Source organism: Botryllus schlosseri, chromosome 12 (assembly GCF_051294905.1).
Source record: "Botryllus schlosseri isolate E-star chromosome 12, Bs_hap1, whole genome shotgun sequence".
NCBI lineage: Eukaryota > Metazoa > Chordata > Ascidiacea > Stolidobranchia > Styelidae > Botryllus > Botryllus schlosseri.
The window spans coordinates 21,941,092-21,962,749 of record NC_137247.1 but is presented as its reverse complement, the minus strand read 5'-3'; the positions used below and the strand labels follow the sequence as shown (position 1 = coordinate 21,962,749).

The 21,658-nt window shown below is 39.0% G+C and overlaps 1 protein-coding gene across 3 annotated transcripts; it reads right to left on the bottom strand.

Moving 5' to 3' along the window:
• Positions 1-833: 833 nt before the first annotated feature.
• Positions 834-20,466, bottom strand: LOC145452461 (microfibril-associated glycoprotein 4-like). Of its 3 annotated transcripts, none has more exons than XM_080330645.1 (6): positions 19,608-20,466; positions 8,785-8,847; positions 6,790-6,944; positions 6,631-6,727; positions 5,362-5,458; positions 834-2,556 (listed from the first exon to the last, which is right to left on the bottom strand). In XM_080330645.1, exons 1-6 carry the CDS (start codon positions 19,849-19,851, stop codon positions 2,238-2,240), a joined length of 975 nt encoding a protein of 324 aa, XP_080186771.1. In that variant the 5' UTR covers positions 19,852-20,466; the 3' UTR covers positions 834-2,237. The 3 variants fall into 3 exon arrangements, with proteins under 3 accessions (XP_080186771.1, XP_080186772.1, XP_080186773.1); XM_080330646.1 differs by having other exon boundaries at positions 6,631-6,718; XM_080330647.1 differs by lacking the exon at positions 8,785-8,847 and having other exon boundaries at positions 19,608-20,465.
• Positions 20,467-21,658: the final 1,192 nt, after the last annotated feature.

Below are 21,658 nucleotides of genomic sequence, written 5' to 3'. Positions count from 1 at the left end.
AGAACATTTTTTCGAGTACCTAAATTAGACGCTCCTCGCAACTGAAAGTTAATTTACTTCCGAGAATTATAGTTTTGATACTATTTTCCACTGAAACCTTGGTTGGTCGTCTCGCAACATACCAGACATAGTACAAATCTACGAACGTTACAGGAAATAACACATTTCCGAAGTTATGATCATCTAACAACATTGTCAACAAGCGCAATGAAATCGGTATGGTCGACAAAATACCAAGGCATCTTTAATGTGACGGATAACAGGCATTATGTTCTTTGTGGTGCCATAAAAGGTGCAAATTTGAACTTTGACATAATAATTTGCGTTGTGACGTCATCATGAGTGATACTCGAATACTCGACTCAACTCGAAGCGTAATACATGATTCAGAATCGAATCACTAAGGTACTCGATTTTGCCCAGCCCTATTTATGACCCATCGACACTATAATTTGGTATGACAACTATGAAATACTGCCACATGCAAAAAAGAGACCGCCATCGACTCTATGATCGTGTCATTTGCAAAATGAGAACCTGCTGCACCGCCTCTCTGCCAGTGTTGGGATCAAGTCACTACCCACGAGTCACGAGTCATTTCGAGTCATTGCACATTTTGACTCGAGTCAAGTCAAGTCAATCGATTTTCGAAGGTGACTCGAGTCAAGTCAAGTCAGTTGATTTTTTGAGGTGACTCGAGTCAAGTCGAGTCAAGTCAAGTCAAGTCACGAGTCAAGTCAAAATTCAAGTCAAGTTGCCTTTTAGAAGTATGAAGCATGATTACGTCATTGCATTTCGCTAGGTCTCTGAATAACAGATTGATTAGTCATTGATTCTGTACCGATGAACGAATATAGAGTTTAATATACATCCAATAAGGGGTTGTGTCGCTCACATAAACGTAGAACTGTTCAGCTACGTATGTAATTGCATAGCCTCATTTTATAGTTACCAGCCATGATAGAGAATTGAGAAACGAATTGAGAAGATGCAATACAGTACCCATTTATACATATTGATATGATACAATTCGAGTCCGCGCCAACGGTTGAGGATTATTTAAACTATATTCGATTACAATTTCAATCAAACAAGAGGTTCGGTTAAGGTAAGAACAGAGAACACAAATATATATTTTGCTTTTAAATTACTTTAATGCTAGTTTACGACAACGTAATCTGTATCTTCGATCACTTCGTTTGTGAGTGAATATTGGAGGCTCAGTAATTAATGATCGGTCGCTCTCATGGGTTACACAAAAGTTTGGCGAACAATCCGAACAAAATGCAAGATGCAAAATAAAGTGATTTTTACTTGATGACTTGAAATTGACTCGTGAATTTTGCTCCGAGTCACGAGTCAATCCACATTTCTGATACGCCGAGTCAAGTCAAGTCAAGTCATTTTAGCAAAGTGACTCGAGTCAAGTCAAGTCATACGAAAAAGGTGACTCGAGTCTGACTCAAGTCAAGTGATCAAGTCATGACTCGAGTCATCCCAACACTGCGCTCTGCCATTTTGTTTACGAAGCCCGCGTACCAGTGTCCAGACCTCGGCATGCTAAACGTCCAAGTCCAACCGGATCCTTTTTTTCTTCCAAATTCACAGTCTTGTCCGATCCGGATCCAACGAAAATAAACCATAGTCCAGAAGCTGTCCTTTCAAATTCAAATCCTAAGCTTCAATTCCTAATCCTATACTAATCCCAGTCCAGAGTATATGGTTAGAGTCATGAGCGTGACCAACAGACCGATGTACATCATATATTAGTTCATGATTCAGAATTTGATTATAGCCTTTTACACGAAGCAAGACACGAGACTATTCAGTTCTATCATTGTAGCGTGAACCATTACAGAACTCGGGCACATCTGAGCTGAACTAAACAATCAACCTTTAATGGTATTAACATCGATCGCTGCGTGGCGAGATAGCGCAGTGGTATAATCCGCGGCTGCAACACCAATGGGGACCGAGGTCGACTTCCGAATTCCGATATCTAAGTGTTGGAGGTTTACCTCGCCACCTCATCCGCGTTAGCGGTGTCTTACAAAAGCCTAGAGGTGGGCCGTGCTATAAGACGGCAGATACGGAAAATAAGAAGAATATCGGCCTGGTGTAAATGACCATAGTAGTCGAAAACACCATGAATACCCCAAAACAAACAAACAAACAACGATCGCAATCAAATAGCTGCAAAAATAGGAATTTTAGTTTTTTTTACTCGATCCTTCTTTTCAAAATCTTCTTCGAAACTTCATCTCTGTATATCGCAAATGGCGTATGTGACGAAATGAACCACCTCGGATACGCCACCAAACTCCCTGGCCATCTGATTTATTGAAGTTTCCGTTCAGATTGGTATCGAGGCAGGTGTCATACCACCATGCTCCTTCGAAGTGAGAAGCGCAATTATACGGGCGATCATCGTGATCCGCATCTTTCGTTGTGAACTGTCGGTTGTTGTGCCTTTTGAGAGAGTCTCGATGTGCATTTCCCGAGTAACCGGATATGGTCAATCTGTATTTGTCGTAATGGGGTCCAATTCGAAAATTGCTGAATGAATAAGAATGGGCTCGAGGGTTAAAAAAAGATAATCGTGAAGTAAATTGTTTTCCGAAATTTTTCCGCTGCTGTAGTTCGACTAAACCAGTGGTTCCCAAAGTGCGCGATTTTGAGAATCAAGGAGGCTAAAATAGCAAAGGCGTCTACTGTTGGGGGGGGGGTACGACTTATGGCACTGTCTCGAGTCGGGCAACCCATTGGTTTTGAACCAGTCGAGCGTACTTACAACTCGCAATCGAGTTTAAGGATCGATAGTTTAGGAAATTGAAACTAGCTCGAGAAATCAACATTGTTTACAGATAAATCCAATGTCACCGTATTAAATTCCTCTAATCAAAGCAGTCAAATTTATTTCGTAATAATGCTGAAGCGGACCGATCGTTGGAAGAAATGTTTCCCAAACTTCTACGCTCGGTGACTCCGTTTTATAGGTGAAATATGTTTTATATCCTTGGTAAATATACAGCCCACCTGTAGCCGAAACCTGACGTTGATTGTTGAACGTATAATATTCAAGAATCTAATGTTCATATGCCTGCGGACCATCATTGGTATAATAATCAGTATTATGGAGAAAAATTATCGAGCTGTGTGAATAAAAGGTACAACTTAGCGATGGCATGACCGGAGTAGGATATCCTTTCACAGTCTACGATTACACTGGGCAACAATTTTGAACGGAAAGTTTGTTGACTTTGATTTGGCACTTGACTTAGGCTAAGTTTGAGGTGCTGATTCCAAAAATGCCACTGGTTTTCTTCTATCACGTCATCTTTTTGCTCTATGACATACGCCCAAAATATGCGAATTTTCACGAATTTACCCATATTACTTCTCCATATCTTCTAAAAATCCACACTTTTAACATATAATAAGTTATATAGTCAAGAGCTCGATTGAATTATGTAAGAAAAGGTACTGGTATCGATCCAGCCCGATGTTGTCACTTGTCACCCATTTTTGGTTATAGGATGCAATTAGCAGAGGATATTTCACACAGATATATTTGATTCAAACTGCAGGATATGGCAAAAAATAAACATGACATTTACTATCAGCAATAGGTCCAATGCCACTTCCAGCTTATTCAGTGTCACCTGAAACAACTATACGCTTGATAATTTTGATCAAGATGAAGATCTTACGGATAGCAGCCCAAATGATGAAAATTTTGAAATCGAAGTTGATTCAGAAAGTAAAGTCGTCCTTTAACACGAGTTATTGATCTGACATAAGCTTTGGGACTTGGAATAGCCTTCTTCGGAGCTTACATAAGCTTTGGGACTTGGAATAGCCTTCTTCGGAGCTTTTAACATCCTTATGAAGTGAGAAAAGATTACTTAGCAAGGTAGAGAAGGTATCTCACTTTCGATCAGGAGAAACAGCCTTCTATTCGTTGGCCTACTTTCGGTAGCTCTGTGTATTGCCGTATGGCATGGCATGATACTGTTACCATGGATTATCGGAGGAGTTGGGAATCCCGATTTTCAAGTTAAGTGAATAGCAAATACCAGAGGTGGCTCAAAAAGGATCCTAAAGTGTGCCATTCTCCAAAATGGCAAAGTCTTAGGTGCAGTAACAATTGCACACTCAGTATTCGTGAATAATACAGAAACATTGGCAGTAATACAGAAACATTGAATTGTTGCAAGTTCACGAGCTTGAATAAATCATATGTGTCAGCTTTGAAATATTGTGTTTTGTAGTGGTTAGACGATAAGGATGCACATGCAACCCTGATACACAGGTGTCACTGCCATATATTTATGTCGAACAGCAGACATTCCAAAAAGCTAAAATATCTTAATAATTTCCCTAAAAACTTTGACATAGTCAGAGATGGATAAGGAGAAAATGTTCCCCAACACCTGAAGATGATGGGGGTATGATACCAGAGTAGATTAGAGCTTACATATGTTAGCTGACTGTTACTCAAGTATTAAACTAGACAACCTACAGAATAATAGGTTATTAGCGTAAATTTGGACCCTGAAACTCGCACTTTATTCGTCATGTATAGAAGCAATATCAGTTTAAATCAACTAAATAAAGCAGTGTAAATGTTTATTTGAAGTCCATTGATTTACCTTCGACTGCTTGTGGTTTTTGAAACGTTTTATACAATAAGCAAAAAATATTAAAAATAGTGCTATTATGTGGGTTATGAGACAATGTGGTGTGTAGGCTACCTAACCCAAACAATTGACGTGATAGAGAAAAATGGAAGTCATTTTTTAATTCAGCGCCCAAACGTTAGTCAAAAACAATTGCCTGATCAAAGTCAACAAAAATGGTGTTGACCAGTGTTATTATCGATGCCCTCCGTGACTCAGCGGTAAATGTTTAGTGACCTCAATTTTTCCATCCTTGATTAGCATAATGTTGTCCTGATACTGAGTCGTTTGAGTGGTGATCTCTACGCATTTCATTTTAATCCATTCCATTATGTAACTTAACAAATATTAATTTTTGCATCATTAACTAATTTTTATTTGCTTTGTACTATATAACCAAACTATGGAAACTGCAATTTTTGAGCAAACCTGTAGGTAATTTTTCCTCTTTATAAAAAAATTCCCTCCAGTATACTCAACTTCTACATTGAATAAAATTATATCAGAAGTGTGCAAAACTGAGTGACAAATAATGCTCTCGACAACGCTTCACGATAAAATAATATCATACAGACACCCGCCGTGTCCGAATGGAAATCCAAAACATTCCTACTGCATTCAAGTCATTGTATATTATGTAATCTATGAAATATACCAACATTCGAATATACACAATCTGTACCTGTACTTGGCAAAATATCGATTTCCGTCTTTCTCGATCATGCTAATTTTCATCTCATAGTTTCCTTCTCTTGTCATCTGATGCAATGCTTCGAGCCCTGAACGAAAGTGTGATGTAAGTAATCACTACCAAACATGAGACGATGGATTCGTTCGAAATTTGACAGGACTTCGTCTTTATCGACTGCCCAATCACCTGCCTCATATGTTGATGAGACAGGATACAATATTTCCCAATTAAAAGATGCTTATCCTATATACTACATTGTATAACAATGCGCACCCGAATTGCTGTCAACCGGTCTAGAACAGGGGTTCCAAACTTTTTTTATTCCATGGCCCCTTTGTAAATTTTGAAAAATCAATGACTTACTTAAACTTATGAGATGATTTGGAAGCTGAAGTATAATTATAATTTAAGAAATAGTTCAATCAGTGTTCGGTGGTTAGTATAATAAAATGTTATGGACATAGCATTCAATAAATGTGATTGAGAATTAATTACTAATTACAACTTCAGTATAATGTGAGATTGTTTCTGCTCGGAAAATGTCTTATCTGCTGATTTGGTGATGGAAAGAGCCATTCGCAAGTCATATGGAAAATCTAAGATGTTATGCAGCTTTGTCTTCAGAAGCAAAGACATGATGTTTTTTTTGTTATAGTAAAGTAGAATTGGAAATGATAATTTCCTAATGTATATGTCTGACCTAGAAACGACTATTGACCCCCTCTAGGGGGCCATGACTCACATACTGGGAACCCATGGTCTGATCTCTAATTTTTCAACATATTTTAGTATATATCTGTAACTTCACAATTTATTCTAGCAGCATTAATTTTCTCATTTTGATTTTTGTTCAAATCATATACCCTTCACGAATGTTTCCCTCGCACCGATGGTGACTCAAGGAATGACGATCTCATAATTTTCTCGTGACTTGTGGTTACGCCAGGGATGGGAAACCTAATTGCTTACTCTAAAATAATCGTGGTATGGATTTTTATTGTGATTACGACGAGACCGACGAAATGAGTAATATCTACAAATAATCACTTGCATAACATGTACATAATATTCAATATTTCTAATGTTCACTTGAATTTAATCCACTTGCAGCCGTTTGGTCGTAGGTTTCGCTATCTGACTGAATACCACTAAGTTACTTTTCGGTTCATTCATGAAGTAATCACCTCATGTCGGCAATGTACAGTAATGAAAGTTATATATCAACAGCGAACAATTGAAATATATAGTGGATATTCCTACCTAACCAAAAATCTCCTTGCAAGTCACCGAATCCTTTCACGTAATCATCCCAACCTCGGAAGAATTCCACGTCTGCATTCATTCTTCGCTGGAAGACCTTTTTGGAATCGAAAAAATAACATATTTCCTACCAATAGGCCCCTCGGTGTTTCAACTTACAGTCCAGTTTCCACCTTCATCAGTTACGTCACAAAATACACCTCTGATTCCAATTGTGGGTATATACATGTCGATCACACCACCAGAGTCATTCCGTGCCAAGGCTGATTCTAATTTAACGCCATGACAACTTCTCCCGATGAACATATGAAGAGCTAGAAATCATGGAATATGCTATAGTCACTCGATGAATCAGCACTGTTATGTGTGTAACTGCAATGAATAACGACCGAACGACTAGGCTACATGTATTTCAATATAGACATTCAATTATGAATATGTCGTACTGACTCAAGTAACCTGCGTATGAGGAATTCTTATGAGTGGGGTGATTTTTTTTGACAAGCCAAAAAGTCAACATTTTGTAAAAATTATAGCGTTAGGTCAAAAAATGTCCATATTGTTTGCTAAGTCGAAAAAAATTTGCAACCAGTATTTTGTTTGTTTCGTAGATTTTGCACTGTCGGTGAACTGATCATTTAACATTTTACAGCTTGTAGTCTACTTTATAGGCCCACCGTTGTAGATGGCCCATTGTCTCCTCATTGAGAATTATGAACACTCAAATGAAACAAAAAGGTTGACATGGTGTTATGCTCAACATACCGCAGTATCCTAACTGCAGTAAGACTGCGTGGGTATAGCATGCTTATTTTATGAGGAAGCGCATGATCAAACTTGTGATGTAGCCACCATTATCAGAATAAAGCAACACGGTGTGTCACCAGCAGTGTACGCACAAATTCAGTGTTGTCAGCCAACAACTGCTGTTGTTGATTGTTTTTTCTCCATTCTCAGCAAGATACTTGGTAAGGACAGAAGCTTTCTACCCGAGAATGTAGGAAAGTTTCTTTCGTTGTACTACATTTCTTTTTAAATATTTTCACCATAGTACGAGATGTTACTACTGGAATTCTTCACAGGGCCAGATTTCGTTAATATAAAGTTTTTTTATGCAGAAATTTGGAGGGTTGTAATGACTCGAGTCACGATTTTCTGATGACTCGACTTGACTCGAGTCATTTATTCAAAATACGGACATGACTCGACTCGACTCGAGTCATTCTGTGTATTGACTCGACTTGGACTCGAGTCATTGCGCATGACTCGAACCAAGTCATTGACTCGAAACTCAGACGGCGAAGACCTACATTTCATTGTAATTCCGAAGCCAACACACTATTGTGATTTCGTCTGTTGGTACTGGTACTTGAAAATGCGACCATAAACTGCTAAAGGTGAGGAAAATTGGTGTATTATAAAAGCGAACCATTCGATATCACCAAACAGAGTTATAAAAAGTGGGTTTACCAAGACTTCAAATGGAAACTGAGCAGTCAACACAATGACTTGGACTCGGACTCGACTCATAATTCCATGACTCGGACTCGGCACTCTGCTCGCTGACTTGGGCTCGGACTTGACTCGGTGTTGAATTGAAATGACTCGACTTGACTCGAGTCAATACTATAAAAGTGAGATTGACTTGTGACTCGGAGCCTTGTGACTTGGTTACAACCCTGGAAATTTGTCAGTTCTTGAGTCGCAAAGACAGACATATCCAACCAGAAATGAAAATAAGTAGTACTATTCTAGCATTATGTATGAAAACAACTCATTTGCATACGATAGGTAAATATTTAATCAAAATTATGTTTTTAAAGTCGAAAAATGTCAAAATATTGATTTTCAGGTCCAAAATCTTCTGATTTTAGGTCAAAAAAATCGCTGTACTCATGAGATATGGAACAAGAAGTAGCCAATCGGATAAGCTACCCTTTTCGGTTGTTACAGTTGTCAGTGCTTCATCAACCGTGAACTCCATAACATATCGCTAGCTCCTATGTGATAGAAGTAAATAACCTAGAAATAGAATATACAGTAATATAAAGTTATTTATCACCGATCCATGGCAAATTGCTGACGGAAGAAAGCACATATATTGTTCTCGCGATATTATCATGCAAGGAAAAAGGCCTAATACATTCGAAATACCTGCCAGTAACTCCGCGTTGCTTTTCTTCAGCTTGTTTATTTCGGAATTGCTAGCACCCATATCTGAATATCGATATAGTGTCGCATTAGCTCATTTAAACACTGATTCAAATCTGCCCAAAAAGCCCCTAAATTTCAAGGTTGAGTGGGCATAAAAAGCTTGTTTCTATCGTGCGATAACTTGAAAACTTATTTCATAATTTATTGATAACTGCCCAGCGAGACCCCACAATGTAATTAATGTCACAATTTGGAAACAATTATCAGCGAAATCTGAAACTGGGTGCAGACTAAATCCTGTTTCCTGGATTGATTTAACTTGAAATTGCCCTGACAATGTTCAAGTTCCAGTTCAAGTTTATTCATAAAAGTTCATCACTTCAAAACATCACAAGACTGCAATACAATGAATGATAAGAAGATGTCGAAACGACTAGGAGTATAGTCTTAAGATCAGAAAGCCACCTGGGCCTAGGCGATATAAAGATGAGGAAGCATGCACACTGAATGAATGTAAAAAAAAAGATAATATAAAGTGTCAAGTGACGGAAGACGAGATCGATATATCAGGTCGTGGTCCGGTAAATGGTGGGCGTAACTAGTAATCATACAGCAGAAATTGCTTGTATTTCGACTTGAATGTGGACATGCTCGATGACTGTCTGATAGCCGGCGAGATACTGTATGTATTTAAAGTAGTCTCAGTAACAAGTACCCGACTCGGATGAGCATTAGACTGGACTTAGATTAGACAGGATCCGGACTATAAGTCATTTTCGTTGGATCCGGATCGGCTCGGATTCACATTTTTTGAAAAGAATTAGGATTCAGTTGGACTTGGACTTCTAGCATGGAAAAATCCGGACTGGGGTACGCTGGCTTCACAACCAGAATCGCGAGACGATCGGAGAGACGAGGAGAAAAGATGTTACTCCACGAAGTTTTTATTATGTAACGCCAGAACCATTGCAAATACCACAAACGTTGTTCAGCTGACAGCAGACAGTGATTTTTCGAATATTAGGGTTACCATGTTATAAAAATCTGAAATAAGGACACTTTTTCATAATTTTCAGACTTGCAAAACCGGAGGAAAATCCTCACATTATAAAGTGGTTAACTAAAAAAAGGCAACTTTCCGGCCCAGCTCCCGACATACCCGGCGGAGCGTTACGTCAGTGCTCAATTAATGTATCTGAGTCGATTCTGCCATACATTTGGGCGTCCTCCGGGGACACTTTCAAAAAAGTCCAAAAAAAGGACAAATCCTCTGAAAAGAGGACGTACGGTAACCCTAGCGAATCCGACCATCACATAGTGGATAGTGGTCTCCTTTTTTCTAAAGCCTAGCACTGTGGTAGTCTTTCATAGTTTTCATGAAACCCAATCATAGCGAAGACGCGTCGCACGTCAGTGTTGACAAATGTGACAAAGGTTTAGCGCACAGTCACTGGTTAACGCAGACCTGGGCAAAGTGCGGCCCGCGGGCCAAATGCGGCCCGCGAAGCTATTCTGTGCGGCCCGCGAAAGGTTGCTTGGAATTCAAAGCAAAACATGCTTTTTGAATGACTAAAACCATAGGCTGTATCAAACGAACAGGAATTTCGTTTACTTTGTAGCATGTTCAGCAATATGACACGATTACGCTGCGTACGGACCTCACATGCGTACTCCAGATTCAAAATAAAGGCAATGTAGCAACGTGTTGCCATTGTCGCATTACGCATCATACGGTATGTGTTTTAATTTATTACGTGATACGTTTCCAAATCCCTAATTCGTAAAACAAGTCCATCAATGCTCGCGATTACTATATGACTCATCATATCTATCAGCCATAAAGGAGTAACGGGCAAGCCAAAAAAAGAAAGCCGACAACTGAAATTCAAATAATGGTTTAGGTTTAGAATATAGAGTACTAAGTATTCGTATACTGGAGTCAGCGGTAAACCCGTCCTTTCAGTTTTTGCCGGACATGTCGCCGAGATTAGGGATTTCAATTACAGTCGGTCTTATGACAAAAACACGAAACACGCGGCCAAGGGAGGGCGGAATTCAGAAAAACCGCAAGCACCGCTCAATATGCTATTTAGGCTGCACACTGCTCGGAAGGCAACGACCAGGAAAATAAGCTTTGTACTATTGCATATACACTTCATTGCAGTGGTTCTCGAACGCGGTGACGTGAAAGCATCAGAAGTGTGGCGCGCAGCCGAAGTTTATTGAAAAAAATTTTCGCGCTCCGCGCGATATATCCTCAGCTTTTGTTGCTCTGTGTATTGTCCGACTTTAATATTTCAGAATTCTCTCATTAACAGCCATAATCTTCAATGTCATCAAACTATCCGTTGGGATTGCTGGCATTCTGGTTGCACTTTTTAGTACTTTGTGATATCATGATAAGCGGGCGCGAAATTGTTCATTATCATAAAGGGTGGCGTGCCTAAAAAGTTTGATAACCACTGTTTTAGAGTATTAATAGAAGAACGTGGATAGGGGTTTAAAGAGAGTTAGTATCATGTTTAACATTGTTTCGAATCATGACGGCAAATAGATATTTTTTAATTAACAGTCACTTTCTCATTACCTAATATCAACACATTCACTGAGCAGCATTTATCAACAATGTGATTTAGGAATAAAATTAAAACACCCTGGAGAACATAGCTAAATTTTTTCACTCGGCCCGCCAACGTATTTCCCACTTCTCATTTGGCCCGCGGAGGAAAATAATTGCCCACCCCTGGGTTAACGGTAACCAACGGCGTATAGAATTGTTGATGGAAATACTATGGTTGGTGTGAACCTATATAAGGTTCAGGTTCGCGTGAACGCCAACCTTCTTGAAAGGTTCTGTGTGAAAGCGAACGTGAACCTCAAGACGTCACGTGACATCGTATTGCTAATTCCAATCCTACATTTCAGTGAAGTGATAGCCCATATCAGTGGTTCTCAACCTGGGGGCGTGAAAGCATCTGCAGCGGGGCGTGAATAAGCGGTCCGCGACAAAAAAAATTTTTCGCACTGCGCGATTTGCCTCCGATTCAAGCGTGTTTCTCTCTATATAGACCTAATTTCATATTTTTGAATTCTCTCATCAGCAGTCATAACCTTCCATGCCATCCAACAATCTGCTGGGGTTGCTAGCATCCCGGTTGGATATTGTGATATGACGATAGAGGGGGGGGGGAGTGGCTCAAAATTTTTCACTATCATAAAGGGGGCATTTCTAAAATAAGGTTGAGAACTACTGGCCTATATTAATGTACACCTACACGATACCTAGCGATGACTCGAGTTACATAATGCCACAATGCTGGTGTAGCTTACATACTGACGTTTCAAATGACGCCAAATGTAATAAATATGGGACAATCACATATAATATAATAATCCAAAATCAATATCTTTCATCTTTCGCCACCTATTTCGACGAGAACTTGCAAGGGAATATAAGCTTACGCGTTAACAGTCTAGACCAGACCGGATAATGTATACGGCGTCTGACTATTGATATTGAGCAGAGTGTAGAAAGGGTTTTATATACTTGCTACCGATATTACACCATAAACAAGTTATACCGTAGCCAACACAACACCCAAGTCGTATGATTTGGTTTTTATGATACAATAAACATATGATGAAATCAAGATTGACCCCGCACGCTTGCTAGATTTTTTACATCAGACAGCGACATCAATTTCATTGATTGGTTGAATGAGCATCAATGGCTGACTACCTACTACACGTAGCGTATTTAGCTCTTGTTGTTGTGGTGTCGCGAGTCAAGCTAAGAGCACAGAGTCACTAAATATTCACAAACGGAATGCTGGATATTTCGAGGAAACTTATGTAACAAAACAAGTAAACTTTTTGAAATTATCGAAGTGAATGCTCGTTTAGGGTTGATTTTTTCATGCTGCCAGCGTCATGCATAGAGTGGCCAGCAGTTGAAATGCAATAAATTTCAACCAAAGATGTTGTAATGACGTGCAAATTGTAATAATGAAAACGAATCACAGTGCAGAGCGCACCAAGGTTCGTTTGTAAACGTGAACCTTTAAATTTCTGGCGTTCACTCACAGCACGCGAACGGGAAACTCACGTTCACACCATCCATAGCGAGAACAAAGACACGTTTTTTGAGTAGTTCACTATTTCTCTTTAGACATTAACAATATATGTACATGTTGTGAATGTGATTATTCGCGTTTGGACAAGCAGTTTTACTACTTTTGATCAGCTTTCTTATTGCTCTAACGCCGAATTAATATTACTGTGATGTGTATAGTAGGCATACTGAAGACCTGCATAAGCGTAAATGTTGTGTATTTCAGGCCCGGGTTCTATTACATGAAGTTCAATTATTCTCTGTAAGTAGCTTTCGATACAACATCCATTGCAGTAAATTATTTATTGAAGTCGAATAATTTTCGGGTGCCTCTTTTCAAGAGTTAACGACACACTGAAGGGATTTAAGCAGAATGAAAAGCAAAACCAGAACGGCAAAGTATGACGCAACAATCAGAAATTACATAACATGAAGTATGCAATGTCATGTAATAGGCCTTTTGCAGGACTTCGATCACGTGACTAGATACGCATAGCAACAACAAATTGGTTAGCAAGCTACTTTCTCGCGCACCTGCTTCAGTGCTAAATATCGGATAGTGTACTGTTGATTTCTGGTTGTAAACGTTTCGGAAATTTGTTGTAGAAGTCATCAGAGATTCACCTATGCTAGATGTCAATCCTGTACAAAGCATTTAGAATGATGTCGTCAGAATTACGCAGAAATCCATCGGTAACGTAGTCGTATTACGGTACTCAACTCTGATCATATGTACTTAAATTTATGAATTTGAAGTAAAGCGATTGGCTTATATTCTGGTAAGAGTATTTGTTAGTTCAAGCAGTACTATTTGTCTGTTGTGGAGCCTGATTTTGGATGGAAGATATGGCTGAAGCAGCCGGGACCCGCAAGGATCAGGATATACTGTCTGCTGGTTTGGGTGCTGGCGTGCTGCTATGAAACAAATGTCGCTGAACACATCGGAAGTATCATTTGGGAGAACCTGCCGTCAAGACTAAGCAAATCAGTGCACTTTATTTTTGCCTTATACAATGCCAATTTTATTACCACTACTTCGCAACTGCGATTGAAGTGGATTTGGCAAATCACGCTAGATTTTGATAAATTATAGTTGATGTCACATATGTGCGATATTTAGCGAACTAAAGGAAGTAACTATCACATAACTCTTAGAGCAGCTCAAACGCAGTGACAAGATCGGTCATCCTATACCCAGACGTGGTCAACGTGGTCATTGTTGGGAACCGAGTAGAAGTAATGCCTTAATTTATACTCCAGTACAAGTAGCACTAATTACTTACAGGACATGTCCAAAGTACTTCAAGTGGAAGTAGAAATGAATTTCTGAAAAGCGGTCAAGAAATTCGTTACATGAAGTAGATTTGGTTGAGTGTCACTTAGTTTTAGAAATTGATGCCATGTGACAACTGTAAACATTGCATGTTGCATCTTCTTGATCAACGCAAAAGCGTAATAACACTACAAATAGGTGCAATTTTCAAAAATTAATTTAGTTACCGTGGTACTGGGGCTATTTTGCCCAGTTGTTATGACAACCTCACGCTTGAAGGGGATGCAATCATGCGCCAAAGCTACTTTCTAGTTGACAAAATCCCAAACCTGACAAAAAAGTACTACCTAAAAAGTGTCAAGTAGAAGTGGAAGTAGCCTAAACTCATAATGACGCTAGTACTCATGTAAAATAGTACTTCGTTGCTGACCCCCTCTGTGTATTGGCTCAACCAACTCAGAAACATCCTCTAAAGACGACTAACATTGTTTCTTTCGCATTGACTCCGTAATATTCTGAACTTATGATATTCTTTGATTCATTGAATTTACAAATAAACTTGCAAAGAAGATCGATTTATTATTATTTTTGTGTATTCGATACCCAGAGCATAAGAAATAGTTGAAGAAAAATGGATGTTAACCTTATCAAGTTCAATAACTGCCGAGACTGTTATACCTATGTATTTTCCTCTACCTCCATAGCCACTTGTCTAGACATATTCATGGCATCCACGGAAGAGCGCTTGTCTTGCTGTACACAAATGAAATATCATTTTCAAAGCAGACATCAACATCGGGAAAGAAGTTCAGGACAGTTAGTCAGTGGTCAGATCATTTGCTGATATTTTCTGTTGGCATGAAACCACGCTGCCTTCCACCGCATAACCAAATTTTATGTGGTGATAATAATTGGCTCCAGGCTGAATTCTTGACGAGGGCATCGTCAATTTCTTAGTTGCCTATGTTCGGCTCTCTTGGGATAATCCATCAGATCATTAATCCGTATGCATGTGGTATAGCCATATGTCTTGAAACTCAAGATATTTGCCCTGTGCCATAGAGTGAAGTAATCCAATCCAGGCAATCAATCAAGTAATCCAGGCCCCGGGACAGTTTGTTTCACCCTCAATTGGAGCTGATGATCATTTTCCTTCGGGTAGTGGCACTTGACAGCATGGCAGAATGATCAATAACTTGTAATTTAGGTGTAGAGGTCTAAATATTTTGAATTGTTTAACTGAGAAGTCATACAATAGCTTAGGATATTTGATATATATATGGTATGTAGCACATTGCATGAATTCATAACACATCAACGTACTGGCACTGGCAGTCATTGTCTCTTAGGCTTAAAAATAGCAGTATCCTATATATATTGCAATCATCAAAATGCTGCAATGATTACCAACTACCGCTACAATACAACTATAGTATACTATCCACACCTAACTTAATGCTGCAATAAATATCACGCAGTCAATGTCCTGCAATGTCGAATTTTGTGTCATAAAATCATAGTTGACTACCAAATAACGGCTACAATGTCGATCATTTTGACGCAAGGAGTTTACATAGTTCATGAATCAAAGACATCCAACATATTTGAATCCTTGCGCATCTCCATGACACTTGTGAACGTTTACAGCCCGAAAACGATAATATACTGTATCCGAAATACGGCTACGTTAACGACAGATTTCTGCGTAATTCTGACGATATCATTCTATTTGCTTTGTACAGGATTGACATCTAGCATAGGTAAATCTCTGATGACTTCTACAACAAATTTCCGAAACGTTTACAACCAGATATCAACAGTACACTATGCGATATTTAGCACTGAAGCAGGTGCGCGAGAAAGTAGCTTGCTAACCAATTTGTTGTTGCTATGCGTATCTAGTCACGTGATCGAAGTCCTGCAAAAGGCCTATTGCGGACTTCATGGTATGTAATTTCTGATTGTTGCGTCATACTTTGCCGTTCTGGTTTTGCTTTTCATTCTGCTTAAATCCCTTCAGTGCGCCGTTAACTCTTGAAAAGAGGCACCCGAAAAGTCTTCGAGTTCAATAAATAATTTACTGCAATGGATGTTGTATTGAAAGCTATCTTCAAGTTCTGTACCACGAACCAACTGTTTAAGTATTCTCTGTAACGTGATTATACATTTTTTCAGTAATACAGTTGAGTTTAAATTTTGAAACATTTTTGAATCTGGATGGAGTTGGACTGAATTGGAAATTTTCAGGACTGAGAAATTTCCAAGTTCGCTCATCACTGATATGGACCAGACATGAGCACTGGATTTGTCCTGGATTGGGCAGGATACGGACTATTGGCTATTTTCGTTGGGTCCGGATCGGACCGGCGAAAGCCACCGACACTGTTGACCTGAGCTTGAGAGCAGCTTCCAATTTTGCAACCATGTCACGATCATAGAGTCGATGGTGTTCTCCTTTTCTGTATGTGGCAGTATTTCATAGTTTTTACACCAAATCAGAATAAAAATAAATCAGGCAGATGATGTTGTCAAATGTAAGATTTATATACCGTTGCTGGGAGACTTAACGTTTCGAAACCTTCCTATCTTTTCACTATATCGCAGTTTTGCGGTCTTTTTAAATTATGAAAACATTAATAAACTGATACTGAAACGTTTACATATTTGATAGGGTTTCCATTATGAGGTTTTGCAATGCTGAAGTTGTATGGAATTCAAGTCTTACTTATTATAGTTGTGCGAGGGCGATATCATTGTGAAGTCACAGTATGAGTGCGAGATACGGTAGTTTGAAAATGATTCAAGATTATGTGAAAGTGACCCATGCTAAACCCAAAAGCGATGTTTGGAGTAGTTTTGTTTTTCTTTCAGGAGCCTGCCCTACGCACTTCGTACGTTGGTACTGTGCACGTTGAGGGATGAGCCATTGCAGCATGATAGAGGGAGTGTAGTGGTACTTCACACTTCTTGAGGAACCATATTAAACTTTACTGTCAAGCTGCAAATCACGAAACTGAGGAAAGCTTAGAAGAACGACAGTCTTTTTCACAACAGTGTAGTACTTGCTGTGGCAACCAAAAATAAATTATTGGATGCGTCCATATCATAAATTGTTGAAACTGTTCACAGCTGTTTAGGTAAGGAGGGGGCATTGAAGAACAAGATATTGTCAATATTATTTAGATCGGGGCCAAGCCTGGTCGAGTGCCTGCATCAGATATTTTGCCCTCGAGATTCACTGAAAAATGTATGCTTGCAATTAAAGCCGTGTAAGCATTGTACAACGCAAGAATTTCGTAATATAGTTAGGCAGACTTAAAACGCTGGTGGTTCAATTCCAACCGGTCGACGAGAATTCATTGAAATAGAAAATTGTAGGTTTGAAAAATAATGTTCTAGTCTAGTGCTATGATTAATATCGTAAGTTCAAGAAGCCTATTCATATTTTCATTCCAAAATTTTTTACTTCAATACCTTCGCTTCCGCGGGTAAGAATTTAGCCAAATTTGCGATGCAGCGTTTTAATTTCACAAAAGTCTAATATCCCATAGGTTATCCATTTGATTTGAAAAAAGAATTTATATATTCTTGATACATTGATAATTTTCCCGCTGTAATAGCTTCGCATCTACCGTTACTGGCTAACAGCAACCTACGGTAACCGTTCATAGTAAATTCATTGTTCACTCTTCTTTTTGTATTTCGTCACGGTATACATTTTGTGAATTTTAGACGCAGGCTCTATTACACAGAGTTTCATCATTCTCAGTAATATGTGATTGTTTTTCAGTCATAGAATTGGACGTTAGATTCTGAACTGTTTTTTTGGTCCTAGATGGAGATGGACTGTAATCTTGGAATATATATTTGGATCAGGATGGAACACTACAACAACACTACAACAACGCGGCATGAGTTCGACTCAAGAATTTTTACCTAACTGTTGGAGGTTTATCAAGGCTCCTCTTCGCTAATTCATCCGAGTAAGCGATGTCTAGAAGTGGGCCGTACTACAAATCGGTAGCTACGGAATAAAAAGTAGGTAATATCGGCCTAGTGTAGATTACCATTGTAGTCGACAAACACCATGAATGCCACAAACAAATACGGCATGGGATAAACCGTCACCACCACTCATCAAGATTTAAAATATTCTGTGTCATCACACAGCCGTACCAGGGTGGATATTTATATGCAATTAAAGGCTGCAGAGGTTTCCTGTAGATTTAGTTGTGATATTTGGACTATCTTGCGTTGAGAGGAAAACTTCGATGTTAATATATCATTCGCGTATGAAAATGTTCGTTCTAGAAATTTCCCGCAGACACAATTTTACGTGACGGCAATAAAAAATACTGTCACTAATCCGTGGGTTGATTATCATGTAGTATCATACAATCATCGTGATCCTTGAGTACCAAAAATAAATGGTAATATATGAGGACTGATAGAGTGAACCTAGTTCGAGTCACATAAATACTCTTCATTTTAGTGACACATTCGAACATGGCGTTTTGGTCGTTACAATTAGGGATCAATTCAGCTGTAGAACGGTGATATATCCAATTGGGTATTGAAATGAGCCGTTTTAATCGTGACAGAAGTAAAGTATGGACGAGTGAAACATTGCCAAGTTATAGTTGAATCGAGTCTAACGCCTGATGCCATCACTAACCTTAACCCCTTATACTGGAATAATAAGTCACTCAACTCAGTATCATCATAGGCAACGCAGTTTAATGAAATTAACCATAATGAAGTTGAATTATTTGTCACTCAAACTATATCTCCATCAATATTGTTCCTCGTGGGAACTGTCCCTCAAACGACATTGACCTTGACAGTTGAACTATTTGTTAGACTGGTGACTCATAGGCATTGTCACTCAAATGAAATTGACCCACCAGAGCGAGCCTAAGTTAACTGTCAGTCAAATGACCATCATCGGCATTGTATCACAGATGAAATTGCCTTTATCTCAATTTGAATCATTTGTAACTGAAATAAGTCTCTTTGTCATTTAGCCTATGTCTTTAAATAAATGTGACTGTCCATGTCCAATGACAATTATCATCGCAAGCCCGCAAACTCAGAATATATACCTCAACGAGACTGGCGGCCATGTACCGTGATTGATCCATGTATTTTGTCAAAGTTACTTTGCGATTTCGGTATTGGCTATGCGTGTGTATGTGGACTAGTGCGGAATATGGACAGGAGCCGGATTTGATATCCTGCCGGGTTTCTTCAATTTTAGTCGGAGATGGATCGAATCCGGATCCGTACTTTTCCTGTTGCGGCCAGATCCGGACAAGAGAATTTGTCGATCCGCTCTGCACTACCGTGGACCTACCAAGGTCCTTGTTAAAAACTAATGCCGTAAAATTTGTCAACATTCACAAGCATTCTATGTATAAAAACTGATATCTCGTCGCTTACTCGTCCGTAAACGCTCCAGCTGCTTTTTCAAGTCATCGATTTCAGCGGTTGATGCTTTGTCTTGAACCGATTTCTGGATGCAAGTGAGTGGGTACTCATTGATGTTCAACCTTTCCAATGAATAACCCGGATCGCATTTAGCCAACTGGCATCCTGTCCGCGCTTTGCATAATATTTCTTTGCTTTGATTGACTGAGACCAAGACAACTATTGAAATCACAAACACTTCACGCTTCCTCTTCATGACCACCGAAATGCGTTCAAATCAATCGACTGTACAAAGAGTGTCAAAACGTCTACAATCTACATTAAAGCTGCAGCGATTGATGAATCAAATCTATGTCCCTGCCTGATGAAACGCTGCTTTGACACGATTTTATCAGATTCGATTTAAATTAGTAAGTCACAATAGTTACAAGACTAATATAAAACTCTAATTCTAAATTTCCTAAATTAATGAATGGATACTTCAATCACATCGCTTTCAAATAATTCCATCAAATATAGGTATACATCATTTTACCTGAAATGCACAAGCTAGGTTAGGATATAATCACATGTTTATAAATTCAGTTTCATGCCCAAATCTGGTTTTTATAGTGATAGAATCCGTGTCTATATTCGGTAAATGACGGATCGAAGAAGTTTCATAAAAATTCGAAGTTAGTAGAAATTCAATATCCAAATCTCTCCCAAGACCAAGCGCATCACTTAATATGCTTGGCAAGAAATTATATTCCGTGGCATTCCTTAACGGTACACAACACATTCTTTTTCTGTAGCCTCCGGTGTATCAATACCAGTTTATAGTTTTATTTAGATTTCCCTCCTTCCAAATATAGCGTGACATTACAGTTAATTTTTTTGGTAGAATTATGCGTTAAATGTGATCCAACTGACTATCCCAATGTACTCTATATTTCGGATTTGGACGACTTGGCCAGTGTTTTATGACTACGGTTTTGATACGGCGTTGCGAGTTGATATGCAACCACCATCCGGCTTTATCACAATTTGGTTATAGACAGCATGCTATCAGATCTGAGCTACATACCACAAAAATAGCATCGATAATGTCGTAGCCGTAGGGTGAAAGCAACGCAAATTTCTTCTGAGCAGCAAATGTCAACTGCGTTACAATGAATCCGAGACGTCGCGGTATTTATAAAAGTTCCTTCCCTGCCAAATTTTCATCATTCATCTACGTAAATTCCTTTGGAATGCCTCGTGGACGGATGATGGCAATATGACTAAAGTGGGTAAGCGGGATCATCAATCGTATATTCATCAAGTCCAGACATGGGGTGATTACTTCATGAATGTAATCGATTGCGATTACGATTACTTCTGAATGACGCGATTACCATTACGATTACGATTACAGCAAAATTAGGAAGTAGTCGATTACGATTACGATTACATTGGAAAAGTAATCACGATTACTCACGATTACATTTATTTTGCATCTTAGAAGCTATGTTGGAAGACAATATATGGATTGCGCTGAAAAGGCCTAATGAGATAACAAACTCCCTTTAAAAAGATGCGTCATTTGTTTGTTACGTCATAATGTATCCATTGCCCATTTTCATAGAGGTCAATTTATCGCGCTAAACGATTTGCATTCTTGCCATAGGGCCATAACTGCCGCACCCCCAATTTCGCAATAGGGTGCAGAGCGAGCTCGAAGGGGACTCAAAAAGTATTTCGTAAACCAGCATAAGTTATAGAGTATTTCCGAGAGATCTAATTAACTTGAAAATCCTCTCTAGATCAATGATTGCCAACCGCGGGTCCGAGAGCCACATGTGTCTCTCAGCTAGCCAACTTGCGGCTCCCCTTGACGTTGGAAAATCCAACAAAAATAATAAAAAATCAATCTATGGCAAACAAAAAAATTGATATTCAAAAATTTCACTAGCTTTGCTTGGAATCTGGAGTTTATAATTTAGGGTGAAGACCAATTCCTTTGGAGTCGAGTAGAGATTCTCTACTCAGCAACGATTTCGTTACTCAACTCACGTCAAAAAGTCTGCTCACACTCAAATGCG